The 25,031-nt window shown below is 41.0% G+C and overlaps 2 protein-coding genes across 3 annotated transcripts; both read right to left on the reverse strand.

Moving 5' to 3' along the window:
* Positions 1–132: 132 nt before the first annotated feature.
* On the reverse strand, positions 133–13,181 carry atic (5-aminoimidazole-4-carboxamide ribonucleotide formyltransferase/IMP cyclohydrolase). 2 transcript variants are annotated; one of them, XM_040136493.1, is made up of 16 exons: positions 13,043–13,181; positions 8,559–8,684; positions 8,218–8,344; positions 7,934–8,077; positions 6,165–6,253; positions 5,803–5,954; positions 4,360–4,516; positions 3,394–3,519; positions 3,201–3,308; positions 2,993–3,078; positions 2,801–2,890; positions 2,560–2,685; positions 2,342–2,434; positions 2,080–2,262; positions 777–932; positions 133–580 (listed from the first exon to the last, which is right to left on the reverse strand). In XM_040136493.1, the coding sequence occupies exons 1-16, from the start codon at positions 13,164–13,166 to the stop codon at positions 461–463; spliced, it is 2,007 nt and encodes a 668-aa protein (XP_039992427.1). In that variant the 5' UTR covers positions 13,167–13,181; the 3' UTR covers positions 133–460. The 2 variants fall into 2 exon arrangements, with proteins under 2 accessions (XP_039992427.1, XP_039992436.1); XM_040136502.1 differs by lacking the exon at positions 13,043–13,181 and adding an exon at positions 12,509–12,548 and having other exon boundaries at positions 461–580.
* A 5,908-nt stretch (positions 13,182–19,089) lies between these two features.
* mnx2b (motor neuron and pancreas homeobox 2b) lies at positions 19,090–23,670 on the reverse strand. The gene is made up of 3 exons (XM_040131302.1): positions 22,874–23,670; positions 21,413–21,573; positions 19,090–19,842 (listed from the first exon to the last, which is right to left on the reverse strand). Exons 1-3 carry the CDS (start codon positions 23,304–23,306, stop codon positions 19,426–19,428), a joined length of 1,011 nt encoding a protein of 336 aa, XP_039987236.1. The 5' UTR covers positions 23,307–23,670; the 3' UTR covers positions 19,090–19,425.
* Between the last annotated feature and the right edge of the window lie 1,361 nt (positions 23,671–25,031).

Below are 25,031 nucleotides of genomic sequence, written 5' to 3' on the forward strand. Positions count from 1 at the left end.
AAATATCGCAAAATAAACCTTTAAAAAAAAAAAAAAAAAAAAAAAAAACCTAAATACTAAATAGATAAGATATGTAGTAAATGGATAAAAGGAGAATGTCTATTTAAAATTTCACAGCAATCCATCGAATAGTTGTTGTGATATTTCCGTCTGGACCAAAGTTACTTTATTAGCATGTCTACAAAAAACAGACAAAATACTCGAACTGTCATTTACAGTTTATTTCACAGTGAATTGCAACTAACCTCGAATTAACAGTTACTCTCTCTCTGCAGTGTTAGGATCACAAGTCAGGAATGCAGTTAATGTGTGACAAAAAAGTGCATTTGTGACCTCTACACTTCGGCATGATGAGGGTAGGAATGGTCTGAGTATCAGCAATGTTAGAAAAAGATCTTGACTTCAATGAAGCAAAACTGTGAGCTGCGTTCAAAGAACACTAGGAAAAATGTTGAGGTGCTCAGTGGTGGAAGAGCCGCAGGTTGGTGTGCACCAGAGTGATGCCCTGCTCATTACAGGCATTAATCACAACCTCGTCAGCAGCAGAGCCTGCTGGAGCTGCGATGTACTCAACACCGCTCTAGAGACAGACACACAGAGGGAGGAAACGTTAGTAAAAGGTGGTTGGGAAGCTTGTCAGTACACTATTGTTCTTAAGAGTCAATACTTTTCAAACTGTTGGTGAACTTTCTGTAGCTGATACATTCCCACGCAATTTCCTAATAAAGTGCATACGGTATGAAAACACGCTTTCATGAAAGGTGTGTGATATTTACCCGTTTGGCACGATCGATGTTATCTCTGAAGGGGAAGAAGGCGTCAGAGCTGACAGCCACTGCCCGCAGGGAGCTGATCCAGGTCTTCTTCTCAGTCTCTGACAGAGGCTCGGGCACCTCTTCATACTTTGACTTCCAAACAGCCAAGTCTGGACCCTGTCGACACAAAATACACACAACACGGGACTTATTACTTCATCGTTTTCTATGTCCCAAACTTTGTACATTTTGTGTTAAGACTTGGCGTTGAACATCATACACCACAGTGCAGACAGAGATGGACTGCTCTAAAGGATCTAAATCTAACGTGGCCATAGCCAACTTACTGTAGCTCTGCACCTGCAGCCATTCTGCCAAAAGTTTGTTGTAGTTCTTTTCACCAAGTGGGAGATATAAACACTGTCAGAAACTCCTGAGATCTTCAAATCAGAAGATGTCAGAAGACACTGCTAGCAGTTTTCCCCACCTTGGCTGCTCATAATTATGGTCCAAACGATAAGGTGTGAACGCGGCACTATCCACTTACTAAAAATAATGTCTGAACCAGTTTATATGAAACAAGGATGATCTCCTGCTAGCCATACTAGCGCTAAGCCTGAACTGCGGCTATGTGGCATGTATTTGTGCTTTCATCCCAAGTACGTAAAGAAACAGATGTTTTTAACGCTCAGGTTACATTATTCTTTGCATCATAATTCCTTTGCAAGATACATATTTTGTGCTTGCAAAAAAATATATGTGCTGAAAATGTCCCATCCTATGTAATGTAATTCTCTCCTGTATCTGCAGAAGGTTTGTGACCGTGGAGGCAACCGATCAAAAAAGCAAAAACAAAAAAAAAAATTCAGATTTTATTTTTAAAAATCTTATGCACAAAACAAATCATTATAGGTTTCAAGCAAATGCTAATTGTTTTGTGCTGTGCCACAGAAAGGATTACACGTAAATAATCAGGCAAAACATAATCCACAACTACAGTTAATTATTTATCTCCTCTTATGTGACAACAAACTAGGATCCACTAATAGCAGTCAACAGGAGAGGCCCCGACTTCTCTCTCGTTCTTTGCATGTCAGAAGTACAGTGCAATATGTGCATGCACTTCCCAAGACTTCCTCTGTGTGTCTACATATATTTAAATTTGCCAGCAATCACTAGTGGAAAGCAAATACAGAAGAATGAAAATGCACTGAATGCCAGTTAGAAAACGTATAACTGAGGGTATTTTATAATTAAAATACTGCAAACTACAAACTCATGCTTAATCTTAAAAGTGCCTGGTTCCCCATTTCTACCCCCTCACCTCTCCAATGGTGTCGCTGACATACTGGTCGATTGCATTGGCCATCTCCGCTCTTTTCACGCCACTGCAAAACTTCATGTTCAGGACACGAGGGTGGTGTCTCAGCCACCAGTTATCAGCCTTGTCGCCTGCCAGCCGTGTGCAGTGGATACGAGACTGCTGACCCGCTCCGATACCAATAACCTGTAAAAACACAGAAGAGAGAAAATATTATTGAAGAACCAGATTCCTTTCTCCTCCCTTTTACCTGCCATGTTCTTACCTGTCCGTCTTTAGCATAGCAGACAGAGTTGGACTGAGTGTACTTGACAGCGATGGTGGCCACAGTGAGGTCACGCGCAGCCTCCTCAGAGAGCTTGTGGACACAGAAATGTACAAAAGGGTGAACACTTGTTATTTAGGATAGGATTGATAATGAAAGAATTATTTTAAAATGACAAAGCAGGATGAGCCGATATGAAAGTCACTATAGTGACTCACCGAGCCCTTGGAAACCACGTTGCTGAAGAATTCCTTATCGATAAGCGCTCCATTCCTCTTTTGTTTGAGATAGAGGCCAAACAGCACTCTCACCTCGGCGTCGTCAGGCTCATAGTCGGGGTCCATCTGGGACAAAAACACGTGCGGTCAAACACAGTAAATCAAAACAGAAAATTTAACCCTGATGCTACTCATCTTTATTTCAAATTTCAAAAATTATGATTGATAAAAAAAATGTCACCATTAGCACACAGTAGTTTCCATTCTTCTTTTTGGAAAGGATCTTGAGCGCCTCCTCATCATAACCAGGAGCAATGATACCATCAGACACCTGAGAGCAATTAAATTGAATCATGGTTAAGCAAAACAATGCTGCAGCAAAAAATCTTCCATTTTTTAAAACCTTTAATTGTTCTTTGACACATGACTTTACCTCTCTTGATATAATCTTGGCGGTGGGAACATCACACACATCTGACACAGCAATGAAGTCTCCAAAAGAAGACATTCTGTCCGAACCTGGGGCGGTAGAAAGAGTTAACACAGCTCCATGTTAAAAAAAAAAAAAAAAAAAAAAAAAAAACACAGCTCAAGAAACAAAATACTCCAGGTTATCCACTGTATGTTTCATTGTTTCTGACCTCTTGCCCTGGCGTAGGCTGTGGCCAGTGGGGTGAGGTCCTTAAGCATGTCATGCACCATGCACACTCTGGCTTCCTCCTCAGTCAGAGGAACACCTACTGCAGCTCCTTCAGAGGAAAGGTGAAGGCATTTATCTCTTAGTCCACATTTATACCGTTAGGAGTGTCTCTGCGTGCCTCTCTCTTGTCTTACCAGCAGGGCTGACATGTTTGAAGGAGGTGGCAGCAGCCATGCCGAGGGAGCTCTTTAACTCTCTGACCAGCTGCCAGGCGTTCAGAGCGTCACACAGGTTGATGAAGCCGGGGGAACCGTTGACCACTGGGAAATTGACGTAAAAATCAAAATTAATGTCGCTTAAGGATAAATTATTTGTAGTTTTCTAAATTTCCATGGAAATTGGCAACATCTTTCAAAAACTACTACAAGTAACGAAATTATCTCCATCTCCTTGCTTCACGCTTTGCTGTTAATAGAAATATCTTCTATGTCACACAGGATTTTACTTCTTTTAGTAGCAGTTCTATATCATGGTCACTGTAGGCAGACAGGGATATGGACAAGCCACTACTGGCGAAAACCCCACGTTTTATTTGTCATCTAAAAACTTTGGTGACCTAGTTCTCTATCTCTGTTGCACCCATTGTTAGATGGTCTGGACAACAGTCCAGTGTGTTTTTAACCTAAATTAATGTTCAAGCAAAGGTTTTACAGTCTGAGAAAGAATAATTTATTTCTGGAAGACAATTAGATGAGAACAGTGACACCGCTCTCGCTCTCTGTCTGTCCCTTAAACGTAAGGCTACAGCTGGCAGCCGGTTAGCTTAGTTCAGCATAAAGACTGGAAACGGGGGGGGGGGGGGGCAACTAGCCTGGTTCTGTCCAGAGGTCACAAAATCTGCCCACAATCACCTCTAAAGCTCACTAATTAATATGTCATATCTTGTTTGTTTGATTAGCAAAACGTTTATTATTTAGCTTCAGTTTTAACAGAGACAAATGTGATAGCGGCATCAAGCTTCTCATCTAACTCTGTGCCAGTAAGAAGATAAAGTGTATTTCCAAAAAAAATTTTGAAGTATTACTTTAAAAGACAAATCACTGAGCAATGCTAACACTAACACATTTAGGTCAATTGAGACAGTCGTGCTCGGGGTCTACCTTTGAGGGGGAGGGCTGGGTGCAGGGTGTAGAGTTGGGCAGGTGCTTGGTGGGGGTTCATGCCGTAACGCAGAGGCAGCTGGGAAACACCACGGCTGTACTGCCTACGAAAGTAGTCCGATATGGCCTCATCATATTGTGCCGTGTGTGTGAAGGCCTGAAGAGCGCAGAACATAAAATACACTTGGATGAGAGAAAAATAGATAAATACATCTTCTTCTGACTGGAATTTAATACAAGGTTCTGACTATTTTATGATTACTATATCTGCATTATTTGTGTACGTATCATCCCAAAACAAGGCAACACGATTTATGAGCTAAAATGTATCTACTGTGTCTAACTCGACATGCAGTTCAGTCTGACTACAAGATGAAGGTTCAGAGGCTGTACCCTCAACACATATTTCAACACTCGTGCTGGGACTTTGACCTGCACTGACCCCTCACCTCTAAGCAAACAACAACAACAGAAAAAGGGAGCACAGAAGCAAAATTTCCTCGGTGACCATCCTAATGCCTTTTTGTCTGACACCATCACCAGGCTCCAATCAGCACTAAATAAGGTACAATTTGGTGACTATCAAGGAGAATTACCTAAACTGAGTGATATTGGCAACATATTCATTATATTAACTGACTTTTGCTTCTTGGCCCTTACTTATGTTTTGTCAGAATCTGACAGCATGTGGTTACTAATGGGCAGCCCTCACTTCAAGACTGACGCCTGCTCACACCTTAAAAATAGCCGAACGCATCTTATTCCAAACAGCGAGTCTCTACTCACAACCGAGACAATTTGCTCACTGGAACAAGTCTGAACACTGACAGGGCGTGATTAACGGATGTCTAGAGGTGGAAAATCAGGAGAGGCTGATAGTAACTCACAACTTTATTCCTTCCAACTTTAAATTGGCACTTTTTCAATTTTCAGCTCAGGATTATGACAGAGCAAATCAGGAAACAGTCTTATTTCCATTATTAATTGGAGTAATAATTATTTCCATGATTAATCTATTAATCCTTTGGTCTATAACATGTCAGAAAATGGTGTCAACTACAAAGACATGCCTAAATAAATAAATAAATAAATAAATAAAAAATGCTGAGTGACAGTGAAAATATTCAAACAGCTTGCTTGTCCTGCCCTCACTCCAAAACCCAAAGACATTCAGTTTACTATCTGGAAAACTGCGTTCTGAATTCAAGGGCTGAAATTATACACAAGAATTGTAAAACATTACAAAAACAGAAATACAGGTACCTTATTTTTATAAAATGGGACAGGTTAGAACCCACTCAGAACCCCTCAAAGTTTTTTTAAAAGCTTTTAAAAAGACCCCCCAGATATCCAAAGTAGCCAACGTAGAGTTGGATTTGGGAAGGAGTAAATTCCCCCCCCATACTTGCTTAAAAGTTCAAATGGTGGGGAAAACAAACTTACTTTGAGGGCCAGAGTCCTGCGTGTTTCCAGGGTTGTGTCTTTGTCTCCCGAACTCTCCATCTCCCTGGCAACCAATGAATAGTCAGCAGGATCACACACAATAGTGACTCGAGCATGATTCTTGGCTGCCGCTCTCAGCAGAGTAACTCCACCTGGGAAGATTTAAAAACAAAAACGAAAAAAAAACACATGCTGATAATCACAGACATTTCACTGTTACTGAGGAGGAGAATAAATTTGATTTTTATTTTTAAAATGCAATCGGAGGTGTGAACCTTCTGGTACTCTTTCGATTACAAGCATTGTTTAAACATTTATTAAGCATCATCGTTTCCATATTCTAAAGCTACTGTTCTGCTTACCGATATCAATCTGCTCCACAGCGTCCTCCACTGTAACGTTCGGGTTGGAGACGGTCTTAACAAATGGGTAGAGGTTGCACACCACCACTCTTGAAAAGAGCAAGCAAAGAAATTCCATTCATACCCACCGAATTCTGAACACACACAATCATACCCACACAAACATATCACACTCATACTCGCGACCACACAACTGTTTTGTTGAATTTTCCTCATTATGTCTTCTCTTTTCTTTTCTTTTGAAAGCATTAGGTTAAGGAGGGGTTAGCAAGCTGCACAGAGTTAACATTTTCTAGCTTTGCTAAAATATGGACTCCTGTTTTCTTCTTCAAAGTAACAGCTATAACTTGGATTATGAGTGAGAGGGACTGAGAATTAAAATTAGCTAGTATAGTCTACCATTAGCGGTTACCATGCAAAACCATTTATGTCGTTAACAAACAGATGCTTAGTTCTTTTTGGTAAAGGTCAAAGAAGCACCACTGGTGTTCTATGAACTAGTCAAACTTAGGCTTAAGTGGAAGCCTTTGGGCATTCACAAAGAACATGGGTGTCATGAGGATCCATGAACTCCAGATGTTCAGTGTTAATTGTGTTACAGAAAAAAGTTTCCTCCATCAAGAACGCACCCGATTCTTCTGCCAGAATGACCAGAAATTTCACCCAGTTTCAAGAAAATTTGGACTCAGCTCATGTGAGCCTCTTAATTGGAATAAACTACAGGATGCTCTCTGCTCCACAGGGGCATACATATCCACAATCTGCCCCCAAGCAGCATTTACCAATGACCTTGTCTTAGCCGTCCCCCCCCCCACTTTCTACACGGTTGCCTGTGCCTCTAATTTAAGTATTTTCTCCGTTATTCTTCCATGTACTGCTGATGTTAAACTAACCATGCAAAGAACAATCTCTTGAACTAAATATCTTGCTCTTGTTGTGATCCCCTGTATAAATAAAGTCTAAAAAGCATAGAACAACAAAGATTAGTCGAGCGACAGAAAATTAATTGTTATTTTGATAATCAAATAATCACTTCAGTCATTTTGGGAAGTATGAGGATCGGATGGTTCTCTTTGTCACATATGACAGTAAACTGAATATCTTTCGAATTTGGACTGTTACACAAAACAAGACATTTGAAGATGTCACCTTGGTCTGTGGAAAGTCATAACGGGCATTTTTCACTATTTACTGTCATTTCTACCCTTCTACTTTCATCAGATGATCCATTCGACCTCTACCTCTTTATCACATGCTCACAAACCTTAAAAAAAAAACAAAAAACAAAACCAACCTTGCAATTAGTCAATGAAACACAGAAAGTTGTATCTCTATCAGGCCTTAATCAAGCGTGCTGTTTAAAATGCCAGTGATGACACTGTGAAATCATATCTGCTCACATTCCTCTAGCCCAAAACAAATAAGAGTCACAAGATGAGCTTGTGGCAGAAGCAGTAGTTTTCCAATTAACCGGCTGCCAAATCAACTACACGTGCTTCCTAATGGCACAACACAAGTCTGTAATCGAACCATTTTAGCTTGTGATCTGCCTGACAGTCGGTGGTCAGGCCTGCTCTTTTAAGTCAACTAGGCTCCGCAGGTGATTTCATTTCAGCCGTTCCACTTCGCCTGTAAATAAATATAAACATCCACCATGGTATTATCCAGCTGAGACTGCACAGAAGGGGTTTTAAAATATGAATATCAATGTGTTTAAAGGTTTAGGTTTTTTTTTTTTTCCCCAGTAGTTTTGCTGGGGTCTCTCTCACCTGACCAGGCTGTAGCCCAGCTTCTCCATGTCTGCTGTGTCCGCGGTGGTTTTCCTGGCCAGGATGCCTCCATGGACGGCAGGGTGCAGGGTCTTCACCCTGCCTCCCAGCATCTCTGGGTGTCCAGTCAGCTCAGACACGTCCCTGACGCAGGGCACAGACACCGACAGGTTAGGGGGAGGACACCCACGGGCAGCTACTACGCTTTGCGAGTGTGGGGGACTGGATTTAACTTTTCTCGTAAAAATAAAAAATAAAATAAAAAAAAGAGCTTGGGCACCCACCTGACGGCCAGTCCAGCATCACGCAGGGCTTTGGCTGTGCCACCTGAGGCGACCAGAGAGAGTCCCACATCCGCCAGCCTTTTGGCGAAGTCCAGCAGTCCAGTTTTGTCTGAAACGCTCAAAAGTGCTGCGGGGACAGATAAAGGGGAGACATAAGCAAACCTCTCCACTCCGTTTTTTTTTTTTCCCCAGACACAAAAGAGTCGTAAAGGGGTGTTTCAGCGGGGGAGAGCTGACCACGTTGGCTAATGTTAGCCAGTGAACTAGCATCCCGCACGTCGCAGAACAAAACTTTATTACGGCGACAGAGTGTTAATGAAATCTGCAGAAAAAACTCTTACCAAGCTCCGAGGAGGCCATGTTCTGAGTCAGGGTGTCGGGTCCGCGGTCTGTGTGGATGTCAGGCGGGTTTCTGCTCAGTCTTCTCCCAGGTTTAACTTGCAAACACCGCGGCGGCTGGGACAAACCTGCAAGATATTCGCTGCTTCATCATGTGCTTCAAAACCAGAAAGGCCCGCCCTGCTGAGGTCGGCCCGCCCCTAACACACGAGCGCACCCGGGAGAGCAGTGAGGCGCGGACGATGCGCATTTTCATCCGCTACAAGCAACGGAAGTATTCACGAAGTACCGGGTGAGCGGCGCGGGCACGGCTGGATTACTGACCGGGGCCGCCTCGGAAGAGACTGCTCACAATTCCTGTTGGAAAGTCAAATCAAACGACGACGAAGAGATGCAGAACTACAACAAACAGACACAAAATAACCACAAATAGACAGAAAAAAAGACCAAAGAGACAACTAAGTTACAAAAAGACAAAAAATGACCAAAAAGACACTCAACAGCTAGGCTACAAAGAGACACAAATGACCACAAAGATGCAAAACTACAACAAACAGACACAAAATAACCACAAATAGACAGAAAAAAAAAGACCAAAGAGACAACTAAGTTACAAAAAGACAAAAAATGACCAAAAAGACACTCAACAGCTAGGCTACAAAGAGACACAAATGACCACAAAGATGCAAAACTACAACAAACAGACACAAAATAACCACAAATAGACAGAAAAAAAAAGACCAAAGAGACAACTAAGTTACAAAAAGACAAAAAATGACCAAAAAGACACTCAACAGCTAGGCTACAAAGAGACACAAATGACCACAAAGATGCAAAACTACAACAAACAGACACAAAATAACCACAAATAGACTGAAAAAAAAAGACCAAAGAGACAACTAAGTTACAAAAAGACAAAAAAAAAAAATGACCAAAAAGACACTCAACAGCTAGGCTACAAAGAGACACAAATGACCACAAAGATGCAAAACTACAACAAACAGACACAAAATAACCACAAATAGACAGAAAAAAAGACCAAAGAGACAACTAAGTTACAAAAAGACAAAAAATGACCAAAAAGACACTCAACAGCTAGGCTACAAAGAGACACAAATGACCACAAAGATGCAAAACTACAACAAACAGACACAAAATAACCACAAATAGACAGAAAAACAAATAGACAAAAAAAAAAAGACCAAAGAGACAACTAAGTTACAAAAAGACAAAAAATGACCAAAAAGACACTCAACGGCTAGGCTACAAAGAGACACAAATGACCACAAAGATGCAAAACTACAACAAACAGACACAAAATAACCACAAATAATGAGAAAAAAGACCAAGGAGACACAAAACAACTAAGTTACAAAAAGACAAAAAAAATGACCACAAAAACAATCAACAACTAGGCTACAAAGAGACACAAATGACCACAAAGATGCAAAACTACAACAAACAGACACAAAATAACCACAAATACTGAGAAAAAAAGACCAAAGAGACAACTAGGTTACAAAAAGACAAAAAAAGACCAAAGAGACACAAAACAACTAAGTTACAAAAAGACAAAAAAAATGACCACAAAAGCAATCAACAGCTAGGCTACAAAGTGACACAAATGGCCACAAAGATGCAAAACTACAACAAACAGACACAAAATAACCACAAATAGACAAAAAAAGACCAAAGAGACAACTAGTTTACAAAAAGACAAAAAAGACCAAAGAGACACAAAACAACTAAGTTACAAAAAGACAAAAAAAATGACCACAAAAACAATCAACAACTAGGCTACAAAGAGACACAAATGACCACAAAGATGCAAAACTATGACAAACAGACACAAAATAACCACAAATAGACAAAAAAAAAAAGACCAAAGAGACAACTAAGTTACAAAAAGACAAAAAATGACCACAAAAGCAATCAACAACTAGGCTACAAAGAGACACAAATGACCACAAAGATGCAAAACTACAACAAACATACACAAAATAACCACAAATAATGAGAAAAAAAGACCAAAGAGACAATTAGGTTACAAAAAGACAAAAAAATGACCACAAAAGCAATCAACAACTAGGCTACAAAGAGACACAAATGAACACAAGGATGCAAAACTACAACAAACAGACACAAAATAACCACAGATAGACAAAAAAAAAGACCAAAGAGACAACTAAGTTACAAAAAGACAAAAAATGACCACAAAAGCAATCAACAACTAGGCTACAAAGAGACACAAATGACCACAAAGATGCAAAACTACAACAAACATACACAAAATAACCACAAATAATGAGAAAAAAAGACCAAAGAGACAATTAGGTTACAAAAAGACAAAAAAATGATCACAAAAGCAATCAACAACTAGGCTACAAAGAGACACAAATGACCACAAAGATGCAAAACTACAACAAACAGACACAAAATAACCACAAATAATGAGAAAAAAAGACCAAAGAGACAACTAGGTTAAAAAAAGACAAAAAAATGACCACAAAAGCAATCAACAACTAGGCTACAAAGAGACACAAATGAACACAAAGATGCAAAACTACAACAAACAGACACAAAATAACCACAGATAGACAAAAAAAAGACCAGAGACACAAAACAACTAAGTTACAAAAAGACAAAAAAAATGACCACAAAAACAATCAACAACTAGGCTACAAAGAGACACAAATGACCACAAAGATGCAAAACTACAACAAACAGACACAAAATAACCACAAATAGACAAAAAAAAAAGACCAAAGAGACAACTAAGTTACAAAAAGACAAAAAATGACCACAAAAGCAATCAACAACTAGGCTACAAAGAGACACAAATGACCACAAAGATGCAAAACTACAACAAACAGACACAAAATAACCACAAATAATGAGAAAAAAAAGACCAGAGAGACAATTAGGTTACAAAAAGACAAAAAATGATCACAAAAGCAATCAACAACTAGGCTACAAAGAGACACAAATGAACACAAAGATGCAAAACTACAACAAACAGACACAAAATAACCACAAGTAGACAAAAAAGACCAAAGAGTCACAAAACAACTAAGTTACAAAAAGACAAAAAAAATGACCAAAAAGACACTCAACAACTAGGCTACAAAGAGACACAAATAACCACAAAGATGCAAAACTACAACAAACAGACACAAAATAACCACAGATAGACAAAAAAAAGACCAGAGACACAAAACAACTAAGTTACAAAAAGACAAAAAAATGACCACAAAAACAATCAACAACTAGGCTACAAAGAGACACAAATGAACACAAGGATGCAAAACTACAACAACAGACACAAAATAACCACAAACAATGAGAAAAAAAAGACCAAAGAGAATATTAGGTTACAAAAAGACAAAAAAGACCAAAGAGACACAAAACAACTAAGTTACAAAAAGACAAAAAAATGACCACAAAAACAATCAACAACTAGGCTACAAAGAGACACAAATGACCACAAAGATGCAAAACTACTACAAACGGACACACAACAACTGCAAAGAGAAACAAAAGAACAACAAACTACATCATTTGATCACAAAGAGATGCAAAATCACCACAAAAAGACATGAAAATACCACAAAGAGAAAAAATGACCACAGAGAGACGCAAAACAAGGTTAAAGAGAGACCAAATGATCACGGAGAGATGCAAAACTACTACAAAGGGATGCAAAATGTCTACAGAATAACACAATACAACTCAGACCTACATGAAAGAGACACTGAATGACTAAAAAGACACAGACGGACTACAAAGAGATGCAAAATAACCACAAAGAAACGTAAATTCACTTCAGAAAGATGACAACACAACGACAAAACGACCACAAAAAGACGCAAAAAGATGTAAAAGTCTCATTGTTTGTTGTCGTTTTGTGTCTGGGAGTCTTGCTCTTATGAAAGAAGGGTGGGGGGCCTCGTACGTCTCTGTACCCGCAGTTGTCTCATACTCTGTCCATGGGTGTAGGTTGTCTATTAGGATTGTCCACAACAACAACAACAATAACAACAGCATCAATAACAATAAGTAGAAGAAGACAAACTGTTTTATCATTATATATAGATGTCTTCAGTTCACTTATGACTTGTCAAAACTTTGAATTATTTGGTTACATTTTGATTTGTAAGAATGAACCATTGAGTTACATGGAGAATCCTATTTAAATACGTCTACAATACATTATCCTGAATTTGAACTCCAAATATATCCATTTAAATTATGATGAGTCAAACATACAAACCGATATCTGATCAGTTATATTAAACACAATTCAGTACATTTCAAGTTATCTCAATAGTATTTTTTAAGAAAACTGAAATATAACTTGTATTACTAAGAACAAATGATATTATTACAGGTGTTACTAGTAAAAATTCAACTGTAGATATCTAAAACTGGAAATATGACTATTTTTTTTTAGCTCCAGTCTATTTAGTCTCCATTCTTTGGCCCTTACCCCGAATAAAATTCACCAAACTCAGCAGAATGATCCAGTTCCGAGACCATCCGCACCGGTGCGAGCGGCTGGCGCGAGGACGAGTTACTCCGGGTTTACCTCGGTGAAAACGGTGGCAGACCATCAGCTCGTCACACCCACTATTCGATGCGTTGTCGTCCACATGTCTGTCTTTTTTTACGTGCGTTGTCCAAAGTCACATCTCTGCTCAAATTCGAGCCCGGTCAGGTGGAGTGTCTTCTTTGACCTCGAAGGGCCACTAGAGGGCAGACGCGGACCTTGTCTGTGCACGAGTCCTTCTCGGTCTGGCAGCTAAGACGTGTCTGGTGACATTTGCACAAGATGAGAGTTGCATATTTTACGTCCGTGTCTTTTCTTTAAATATAATCCACAGTTTAACATCCTAAACCTCAATGAAAATACAGGCCAACGGAAATGTGTGTGCATGGCTGTGCCCGAGCTTTCGAGTCCCTTGTATTTTTCATACCGAGACTCCGGGCAATGTGTTGACGCCCAAGTTCTGTGCACATTTTATTTTTTAAATGATTGTCTGAAAATGCACTTTGGTTATCTTACTGATCACGGTCACACACACACACACACGCACAAACACACACACACACACACACACACACACACACACTTCCTTGAGACCCTGGTCTCTCCAGCTGTGTTTTTTTTTCTTTGTGCGGTCTTTATTTTCAGATGAAAACTGATTGAGGCAACAATAAAACCCACCCAGACTGTGTTTCTCTCTCTCTCTCTCTCTCTTTGATGCGGGTTAAATCTTTGTGCCGACCGGCAGGAACTCAAGGTTACGCCGACGCCTTGTGGGGCCAAGAAAACACGACTGTGTCCACCGCGGTCGGTAAAACACCTGTACAATGCATTTTCTGCAACAATAAAATGACGCTCATGAATACCCCACACACACACACACACACACACACACACACACACCACCACCACCACCCATGTCCACGCCTTTTCAATAAACTTTATTGGCAAAAACGGTGCCTTTTTCGTGCTTCAGAACAGCGTTCCAGGTCGGACAGATGTGAATTTATTGGGCCCCCGTCACTCACTCCCTTACTTGCCCATTAGTTAAGTGACAGGACAGGGCCCGGGGAAACCTGCACCAATACACGTGATTACGTTAAAAGATCGCGCAATCTGTTCATATTTACGTAATGAGCCCGACATTTTGCTGATTGATTGAACTACAGGGTGTAAATATTTTTAAGGGGTCCCTGATTTACAGTCCAACAAAGCGAGGAAAGGGAGGCCGGTTTATTTGTCCAACTATGAAAAAGGGGGGATTCTGGTAACCGCTCAGCGTTTGAGGGCCTAGCCGACATCTGGGGGGGGGGGGGACTTGAGTGATTCAGTGGACAGCGAAACCGTTTTTATGGAAAGACACCGGCTCCGTGTGCGCTACTGGTTCAAAAAACGGAAGAGGTGGCAGGCCGTCAGCACTTTTTATTTTATTTTATTTTATTATTATTTTTTTTTTGGCCGGGCCGGCTTTTGAGAAAAAAACGGACAGCATTATCAGCAGTAACTGGGGGCTAATTTATGCGGGGGGGTTTTAATCAGCACGACTGGTGTATTCACATTAAATTAGAAGAGAAACGGAATCGATGACCTCCATATATTGCTCTGCTGCCTTATCAATTAGCTGTGGTTTTTGTACTGTGGGTGGTGGTGGTGGTGTGTGTGTGTGGGTGTGTGTGTGTGTGTGTGTGGGTGTGTGGGGGGCTTTGTCATAAAACAGGCCAAATGGTATTTGTCATACAGCTGACAAGTCACACAACTAAACGAGGTCCTATTGATTCGCGTGATTTTTCATCAGCCAAATTAAAAGCTGCATTTCGATAGAGGTCCGGTCCGCGGGCGTTGTTATGTACTATGTCCTCTCCTGTTGAATCAAGTCTAAAAAAAAAAAAAAAAAAAAAAAGGTAAAGGGAAACACCTTTGAGATGTGACCGGAAGGATTCATTTGCTGAAATTGAGCGGGCAGTGCGGTGCTGCCGCGTGTTGCGCGCGGCTTCACGTCCATTGACGATCAGCGATTAGTTGGTCAAGGCCAAGCCTTCGCGCAAACAGCGGCACGTTTAGCTCTTGTGAACATCTGCGACGTGTGAAAGAGCGGCTCGTTTGCCCGAAGCTGGATGGCCGACCGGGCAACGAAGGGCAGCTGCCGGGGGGGCCCCAGACCAACAGGTTCCCATATCATTCCAATCTGGAATGATCACACATTTACTGCAACTTTGCTCCACTAGAGTAGAATATCAGCGGCGTCGGGTCCGTCCTCCATCCTCCATCCTCGGGCCCTGGTCTTGCGGAGGGACCCTGTGTAGAAATTCTAGTTTTGAGACCTTCAGTTTATATTAAGCTTATTTGTTGTAAGGTTTTGTCTGATCAAATTGCTTTATTTTTCCTGTGTGTCAAGTAATTAACACACACACACACACACACACACACACACACACACACACACACACACACACACACACACACACACACACACACACACACACACACACACACACAAACTAGGGCAATCCCATCATTATTCTCTAAAGCCCAAGTTAACATATTCAAATGTCTTGTTTTGTCTCACCATCGGTCAAAAATACAAAGACGGGGCATTTACTATATAAAAGAAGAAGCTGGTGGCTGTGAAATTTTTTTTTTTTTTTTTCCTCAAAAGTTATTTATACGATTAATTAATTATCAAAATATTAATATTAAATTAATTTGCTGCCATTTGACGAATCGACTACTCATTTCAGGTTTAGAATACTGGTTGGTTTCCGGGTGCCAGGGAGAAATAATAAATCTGACATGTTTAATGCGAGTCAGCTGGAGCCCAACAAGAAACCCCCGCCTTGGGGCCCCTTGAGAGCATAACCCGGCCATGGCTCTACCTGAGGTTTCTTCCTGCTTTTTACCTGTTATAGATGGGGTCTTATGTTAGCGCAGATTGTAAAGCTCTTTTAGGTGTTACACCCTACGCTCTGACCCATCAGATTCTGTGACCTGAACAGGAATTTCAAGCTGTACTGCCACCGATTTTTTTTTGTGTTAAATCATACTTGATTGCATGATTTATTTTGATAGGAAAATTTAGTAGCACAAACTATATTATAGAGGTAATATAGAGGTGTGGCTGTAGAGCACTAACACCTTACCTGACAATATTTTGTCCACACTTTGGCCTTTTTCATATAGTTGATCCTCTAGTGTCACAGAATCTGATTTCGATAGCCTAAAACCAAAATCACAGCTGTCAAAATTTGCGACCTTATCCAAATACATACTATGGTGACACCGTATTTGTTAACAGCTACCAAAGTAAAGCATGCAATAAAGTATGATTTAAAAAAAACAAAAACATTTGCAGTGGTAATATAGCTGAAATTCCCTTTTTTGTTGTGTGCACATTTGGACGACCTTTTTTTTTTCATTAAACTGCTCACATACAGTATTATATTGATTATCCGGGGAGAAAATAGACAGAGGTACAAATAAAAATGAATTGTGAGTAATACACAAGGTGACTCAAATATGAATAATTAATTGAGCTTATTCTTGACGAACAATGTGAATGTATGGTGATGATTTTGCATATGAGACGGTTAAATTTAATCATTGTATTTGCCCAAACCTTGAGATAAGAGAGCAATCAAACCAGTAAATCAAATAAAGGTCTCTCATAGATAACATTCACACCGAGATGAAGATGTGTAAAAGAAAATCGTATTGAATCATTTCATTTTGGTTTGGTGGCCGTTCAGATATTATACCGTCTGTGGGACAATCATACATGACTCGATAAGGAAACGTAGAGAAACTGTATTCACAGCAGGCCTGTGCACTGTGATTCATTTTTTATCTGCTTTCTCACTGTATATTGATCTGTTCATGTGAAAGTGATACCACACAACCTGAGTAAGATTAATCAGCACATAAACTGTCATGCAACCGAGGCTTTCACCTCCATGAAAATTTGATCAAGTATAGTGAATCATTTCATAGACAATATATGATATTTTTTGAAAAACATTTCTGACCCCTAAAAAAACCTGTTGTTATACTTTACATTTTTGTGCTCACGTCCGTTTCAGACTGTTTTTGAGATGACTAAGGGTGCACGATGCAGCTCCTGCGCATTGCCACAACAAAGTCTCTGCTAGAAGTCCCATCGGCGTTTAAAGGCACTTCCAATCATTGCACGGCCCTGCTTTTTTTCACGAGAGCAGCCTGTGTCTGTCCAGCCAGTTAAGAATACATTTAATCACTATATAAATATGTGACTGTGGTCTGGGAGGGGGCTAAATGACACCATACTGCATGTCCTCCAATCTGCTCTTTAATCACAAGCCTCACATGGGGACCCAATAAAACGCCCTGCCGCAGTTACACACACTCATGCTGTTGCTCTTGGAAATTAAAAAGGGCCTGTGTGACATCAGCATCAGGCTTTTGATCGCTTTACTTCCTCTTCATTAACTTAATTATTTGGCTATCAGTAAACCCCACCAAGTAATTAATAGCCGAGAGCCTTTGTAATAAATTGTGAACTGAGAATTACTTTTGCTTTGCTTTGCTGCCAGAGGCAGCGTGGTGGCTGTGAACGAGCAGGAAGGAGCCGAAGGAGAAAAAAAGGGACCTTATCCTCTCCTAAGTGGAATTGTTAAGGAAAACATGGACCATTTTCCGATGAGCGGGGTTTATGTGAACCTCAGTGGTATTTTTTTTTTCTTCCAATCACAGCTCACAAGGTTGTCTTAATGTGATTTTCAATGGAAATGTCCACCACTTTGGTCCAGACTGACATATCTCGATAACTACTGGATCGATTTCCATGAAATTTTTGAGACATTTGTGGTCCCTGGAGGACGAATCCTAATGACTTTGGAGATTTCCGACTTTTCCTCTAGTCACCTTTGTGCGGTTCTGGGCGAAATGTCTCCACAACTATCGGATGGATTGCCATGAAATTAGGTACAGATGTTCGTGTCCCCTTCAGGATTAATTTTGACCTTTTCGGTTGATCCCCTACCTTTTCATCTAGCGCCGCCATCAGGCCAGAATTTTTTTTCTTTTTTTGGTTTATGACCAAATTCCAGCAAAATTAATGACATTCCCATCAGCCTCATCTGTACTCTGTGCTAAGTCTTAATTAGCAAATGTTATCATGCTAACTCATTAAACTAAGATGGTGAACATAGTAAACATTACACCTTCTAAACATCAGCATGTTAGCATTGACATTGTGACTATGTTAGCACGCTGAAATTAGCATTTGGCGCAAAGTGATGCTGTGTCTTTAAGTTCAGCCCCACAGAGCTGCTAGCATGGCTGTAGACACTTAGGCTTGTTTTCGTCATGTTTTTTGTTCTTTTCCTCCTACTCCTGATCTCACGTCTTCATCACTCACACACACACACACACACACACACACACACACACACACACACACACACACACACACACACACACACACACACACACACACACACATATATATAAGTATTTTTTGGCATCAGATTTTTTTATTCACATTTGTCGGGGCATATAATAATCAGGAACGTCAAAATTCATTTCTCTTTGGCTGTCATTTTTTTATTTCACAGCTACGGCACCAACAAGTTTCAGATAAATACATGTATGATTCATCTTTGCGATCATTCAAATAAATTAAATTCATTTACATGTAAGTGACAAGAACAAATTCATAAACATCATCGAGAACAAAAAAAACAACATCAATATTCACATAAAATGCACAAAAGTAAATATAATACATGGGAGGTTCTGCAAAGTACTTAAAAAGTATCTAAGCTTGTATTGTTTCTTCAGTGACAACACCACACAGCTTGTTTAACTTGGACTTTTTTTCGTCTTCATGACACAGTGGAGGCTGCACCTACTGGACATTCTCACGCTGTCTGAACAGTTCACTTTGTCTTACTTTGCATCCTTTGCATTTGTGTAGCCATGTGTGTTCACTGGGTGGAGCTCCAGCTGTCAGTGGAAGGTGATCGGCAGATACTCATGGAAACAGCTACATTTAGGGAGGAAATTATCATTTTCTTTCCCCAGCATGCTATGAAATGTACAGTACTTAGAGATGGTTTTTATTCACAGACAGTTTATACAGTATATTTGTGTCATAATCCTTTGGTAGCTGTGTGAATAACTAGCTATTCCAGCAACTGTCCTGAGTGGAACACATAAACATTCACAGAGCAGACCAGACAAAGATCTTTAGGCTTAGAAATTTGTCTTCTTTAGTATCCACAAACACAGACATGTCCCAGTGTAATGTCTCTGTAACACTCAGGAAACCAAACCAGCGTTTTCGGGGTGTCTTCTCACAGTCCCGCCCCAATCTTCCTGTCACCTCCTCCTACTTGCACCCCCTCCAGCTCCTCATCGGAAAAAGGGCTGTGGGGATTGTAGCCAACGTTAGTGCCGCGCCGCAAGAAGTCTGTGGATTGTGGCATCCCAACAACGTTACCGATTGTAACAGGAAAACCATGCCGGGCTTCCTCCTCTTCTTCCTCCTCCTCCTCCTCGTCCTCGTCCTCCTCCTCTCCATCCTCCATGTCAAGATCTATCCCTCCATCATCCGGATTCACAGCTCGTCTGCTCTCATCGGTTTTGTCAGTGGCTGTTTTTCCTCCGCTGCGTAGTCGATCTGGCTCGGACTGGGCTGACGCGTTGGCCTGCTCCTTCGCCTTCCGGCTGCGCTTCCACTTCATCCTCCGATTTTGGAACCAGATCTTGACCTGCCAAGAGATGGCGGAGCAAATTAAATGTGTTGAAAAGATGGTCACATTTAGGAAATACACGGCCAGTATATTTAGACTGTATACATAATGTCTCTCTGCCAGTCCAGAGATCCTTCCTCGGTTTCCTTTCCCCGAAACCGGTTTTTACATTTTTTTTTTTTGCAATTTCCGAAATGCAGTTCCAGTGATTCTGGACTGTACAGTACAAATACAATTTACCTGATTTAAATACCATGGATCAAAAAATCCTCAGACCTTAACTTTTCGTTTGCCACTGAAACTTATGAGCAAGTAATGCGTTTTTTCTTGAGTCAAATCCGATTGAGGTAAAAGTGCAGAACCTCCAACATAACACAACTCAAAAATAATGTATAGTTCATAAAAAGTCACTATTTTTGTTCTTTGACCTTCTCTCTCATCTCTATCTTTAAGGATGAGTGCTCATACACTGCATCTGTGTGGGACATCTCGTAATACAAGCATCAGCCCTACTTTAAAACAATATAATATACAAATTGTTTGGTTCATGCTGTGGACTTGGAAGAATATATTACAATTTATAATCAAATATACTCTAATTCAAATTCATCAGCACTGCCAGGATAATTAAGGAATATAGAATAAAAATAGAAACACAAAACAACATTTAAATCTTACCAATAAAATGCAGAATAATAAAAACATGCTAAAGACTTCATTCAGTTCTTTGGGGGATGAACTCCCCAGTTAAGACTCTAGAAACAGTCACAGATGGTCAGCATCACCGCAATAACCAGAATGAAGTGGAGACGTAAAGTAACGTGTGTGTTGTGCAAAGTGCACCTCTACATGACCTGTTTGGCCTTTATTTCAAAGGACATGTTGCCTCCCCCGTACATGAGAGGCATTTTAACAGACCTCAGTCACAACTAGTTGAGCAGTTAATCACTCTGATCAGCGAGATACAATGCATTTTCCCAGAACGAGGGTATATTTTTATTTAACATTTAACAGTGTAGTGTCACTACACACCACTAATGGATTGATCTTAATTATTTTTGTGATTTTAGACAGCTCTTGGGTTGTTTCGAGGTGCTATTTAAGTTGCTTTCAGGATGAAAGCCTTTACATGACTGTATTAAAAAATGTTATTCACGTTGAATGATTCTATTCCCGTTTAGTTCTGATTTCGTGGCATATTTTGTGCTATCGGTTTGTAACTTGCTATTGCTGCATTTCTTGACCAGCACACGGTTGATTTCGGTTAGGCTTTCCTGGTAAAATACAAAAATTAAATGATGAAACTAAATAAATTAAACAGTCCGTCACACACGGGAGTTATCAAAAAAAATGAAACTGCTCTTAGTTACTGAGTTGTAAGTCTGTTATATTCCAGTTACCTGGTTGGATGAGCGTGCAGTGGCTGGCCTGACGCTGCAGTTAGTTTTCACTTTGAGCGGCTCTATCTGGAGTATACATCACAATTGGTTCTCACCTGATTCTTGTTTCTGTGAATTTCTTTTTTTTTTTTTCCCTCCTCACCTTGAAAAGAACCCGTTGGCGTGCACAGTGGACTGGTCTGCCTTACCTGTGTTTCAGTCAGCATGAGTGAGGTGGCCACTTCAAAGCGTTTGGGTCTGGACAGGTACTTGTTGAGTTTGAACTGGTTCTCCAGCTCCAGGAGCTGCTGACTGGTGAAGGCCGTGCGGGGCCTCCGGCACTTCCCCAACAGACCGGACTGAGGGCCCGCTGGGGGAGGAAGAGCAAAGTTGTCACTCTGTAGCTTCGTGTAAGTGGATAGGTTACATTTACAGTTGTTTCATGACAACTTCTTATTTGATATTAGCCTACACCTGGATTTTAGTGGAGTTTTTATGTTTAACACAAAATGTCTGAATATTTTTGTTTTGATAATTCAACTAAAATCTATTTGGAAATATTGGGCCTTTTATTCAAGACTCATGTCTTACTTGAGTCTTGAATAAAAGGCCAGACACTGCCACTGTTAGTCTTTTTTATATAGTACCAAGGAGATAGAAAGTTCTGTATAATTTTGTGGGTGGGAACAGGCACACATATGCCCGCACTCTCTGGCCATCATTAACTATAATAGCTTTACTCCAGTTTATTGTTGGGGGGGGGCACAGCAGAAGCGGAGGCCATAAAAACTCAGGCATGCCATTAACTTAATGAAAATTCAATGAAGGCTTTTGGGTTTTTATTGATGAACTACAGAACGTTTTAGGTGCTTGTTTATAGTTTCCTTCGTCGCACAAAGACAATTTTCATCGGATTGGCTTTTATAGAGAAATAAACGGGCCCAAAAATAAAATATGACACACAGATGTAGAAGTAGACCGGGGACACCGCACTGTGTGCGGGACAATGCAGGGCTGTTGTTAACACCACACATATGAGGATGCCCGGCATGACTTTGAATAGAATATTATGGAAAGCTTGCTTTCAAAAATAGGCTGTAAAGACTAATTGTGCTGGCTGTGAAATGTATTTACGACATATTGCTTTTGTCGCCTTGAATCAAGAAATCCAGACTTCACTGGAAGTCTAAGCGTCTGGACAAATCATCTATAGATGAATTGCTACTGAGGAATATCATTTAAATACTAAATCTTAAAATCAGTGCTTAAAACTCTGGACTATTCTGAAAAGTAAAACAAGGAAACAAACGACTTAAAAAAAACAACAAAAATAAATAAAATGACCATAGAATGATCTGTTAGGACTGTTTTCACAATAAATAATAGTAATAATAATTCAAAAAAAATAGAGGCAGAAGATGATATGAGTTGAGTCAAAAAGGAACTTTTGTTGAATGAGTTTAAAGCACCCCAGCGATACGGTTCCTGCGAAGTCAAACGATCTGATCAAATCCTCTACCTTCCCGTAAAAACTGAAAACAGTGACACAAATTTGGCCCAGTCTTTGAAGGATTTTTGCACCTGTCGGTTCTTTTAGTTTCTTTGGCCTTTGGGTTCTGGACTTGGGATTTTTTGGGACGAACTAAATAGTCTTATCTGATCATACTCACAGGTGTAATCTGGCAGCCGTGGCATCATGATCCCAGCGCGGATCCAGTGCTCCAGGGGCAGAGATCCCGCCATGGCAGCTGCCTTTAGGTGCTCTGGGTAGGTCTGGGTTAGCTGTGTGAAACCGGTGTATGCGAATGCGGGGTGCTGGCCACCCAACGCCGATAATGGGTACATGGGTGCGGGATACATGCCGGGAATCGCCCCCTGAGGAAGTGCAGCGAGTCCTGGATGCGGGAGATTTAGCACACCCGGTTTCGGGATTATCCCGGTCTGAAGCTGTGAGGCCCGAGGAGACGGGCTGTCGGCGCGGCGGCAGGAGACCGGGCTGCCGGCGGGGCTGTCGCTGCTCAGACCCGGGGAGAGGTCTCGGCTCCCCCGGTTGCTCTCATCGGCGAGCAGGGCGTCGATTCTGAAGTTTTTCGATTTCTCCATGACGGCGCGGATCAGGGAGGACCGCAGAGTCCTAAAGAAACAAGCGTGCCAAGCGTGGCGGGCGCGCACCTGTGCCGTGCGTCTGTGCGCAGACAGCAGAGCCTCTTCCAGTCACAGGCTCATATGTTCTCCTTATCCTTTCATAAAAGTTCAGGCTGGAGGGATCAGCTCAAGCTAGACGCTGCTCAGAAATAGGCATGATCAACTTGAAAGGACTGATGCTTTTAGAGAAACTTATTTCTCGAGGGACCGACTCTAAATGATCGGCGCTTTCATGCGCGCCCCTTCACCCGTTTACTCGAATTGTACCCGCACATGCCGCTCTGCATCATCGCGTCCCTCCCGCTGTTTAATACTAACCTCGCAAACCACAGAGGTATGTGCCTCGCTCCCCCCCCCCGCACGCCGCTGCGAGCTGGGATTGGCTGGAGGTCGAGCTGCTCTGACGGGCCTCTAATCAGCTAATTACTCGCTCGTTTCTCCCCCCCAGAAAGCATTCAGAGTGAGGTAATGTCCAACCCTTGTCCCGCCTGCAAACACCTTCAACTGCATCAAAGCGCGGAGGTACATTAGAAGATTAGGCAATAGTATTTCCAGTGTCTATTTCACTGCCAGCTCCTCATACTCACCTCAGATTGCAGCTACCTTGCCATCAAACGACGCTTTAATTTTTCCACACTAATTATTAGTGCTGCAAACATCCTCCACACCTCAGCGCCAGACGCTGGCTGTTTTTCAGCAACCCTTAATGTTACTGGGTCCCTTCGATTGGGTGAAGATAAGAAAAGTAACGCTGCGTCCACTGCAGGTTTTAAAACGTTCACGTTAAAGGCTTGCTTCACTCTCATACTAAGGCCATACCAAGGCCATTAAAGTTTACGATCAAGGATTGCACACAAACCGTATAAAAGTGTAATGACTTGGCAGAAGAGGCCATAAGTTAATTGGCCTTCTGCTTAATGTGGACTAATGCAATTTTAAGACCCGAGAAAAGCGGGGGTGAATCGGCTGAACTGGAGTCTGACTTCCTCTCTTCAGCACTGATCCATCATGTCTGTGGGTTGAATACACTGAATTAAAAAAAAAAACAAAAAACAAAAACAAGCAAACCGTGTAAATAATAATAATAATAGGGTGAAGTATAACGCTTTCTAGAGAGTTGGTCCAACTGTGCTTCAGACAAAATCGACTTGTCAAAATGTGAAGTAAGACAACGCCTCTCATCTGAGGCTTTTGATGAACCGCATTGAGAATCTTCACGGAGGATGCAACACAATTAAATGTAGAGGCAACACCGATGCTCCACATTTGGTTAAACTTTGTGTAAAAGGACATAGGGGACTCCCATACACTGTAGCCACTACTCACTGATTCATTCATTTGGAAAATGCAAGAAAAATGTAAGTAAACATAAATAAATAAATAAATAAATAAATAAATATCAATAATATATTATTGTTAATGAAAATAATAATAATAATGAGTTGCAGCCACATTAGACAATATCCACTATGATGATTAAATCTACCCTCTAGGAATGAAGGCCTGATCCACAGATAAATGGAGCTGGTGTTCGGTCTTGAGGACCCTCAAGCAGACCTTCTAGATCACTTCATCAGTGGCCAAACGCTTATAACAACAGCCAGTGCAGAAGTCTTTCCCTTCAGGTGCCACAGTGTTACAGTCTAATCCAGACCTCAGCTCCAGCCTCCACCCAAAAAAAAA

The sequence above is a fragment of the Xiphias gladius genome, chromosome 1 (assembly GCF_016859285.1).
Source record: "Xiphias gladius isolate SHS-SW01 ecotype Sanya breed wild chromosome 1, ASM1685928v1, whole genome shotgun sequence".
NCBI classification, from domain to species: Eukaryota; Metazoa; Chordata; class Actinopteri; order Istiophoriformes; family Xiphiidae; genus Xiphias; species Xiphias gladius.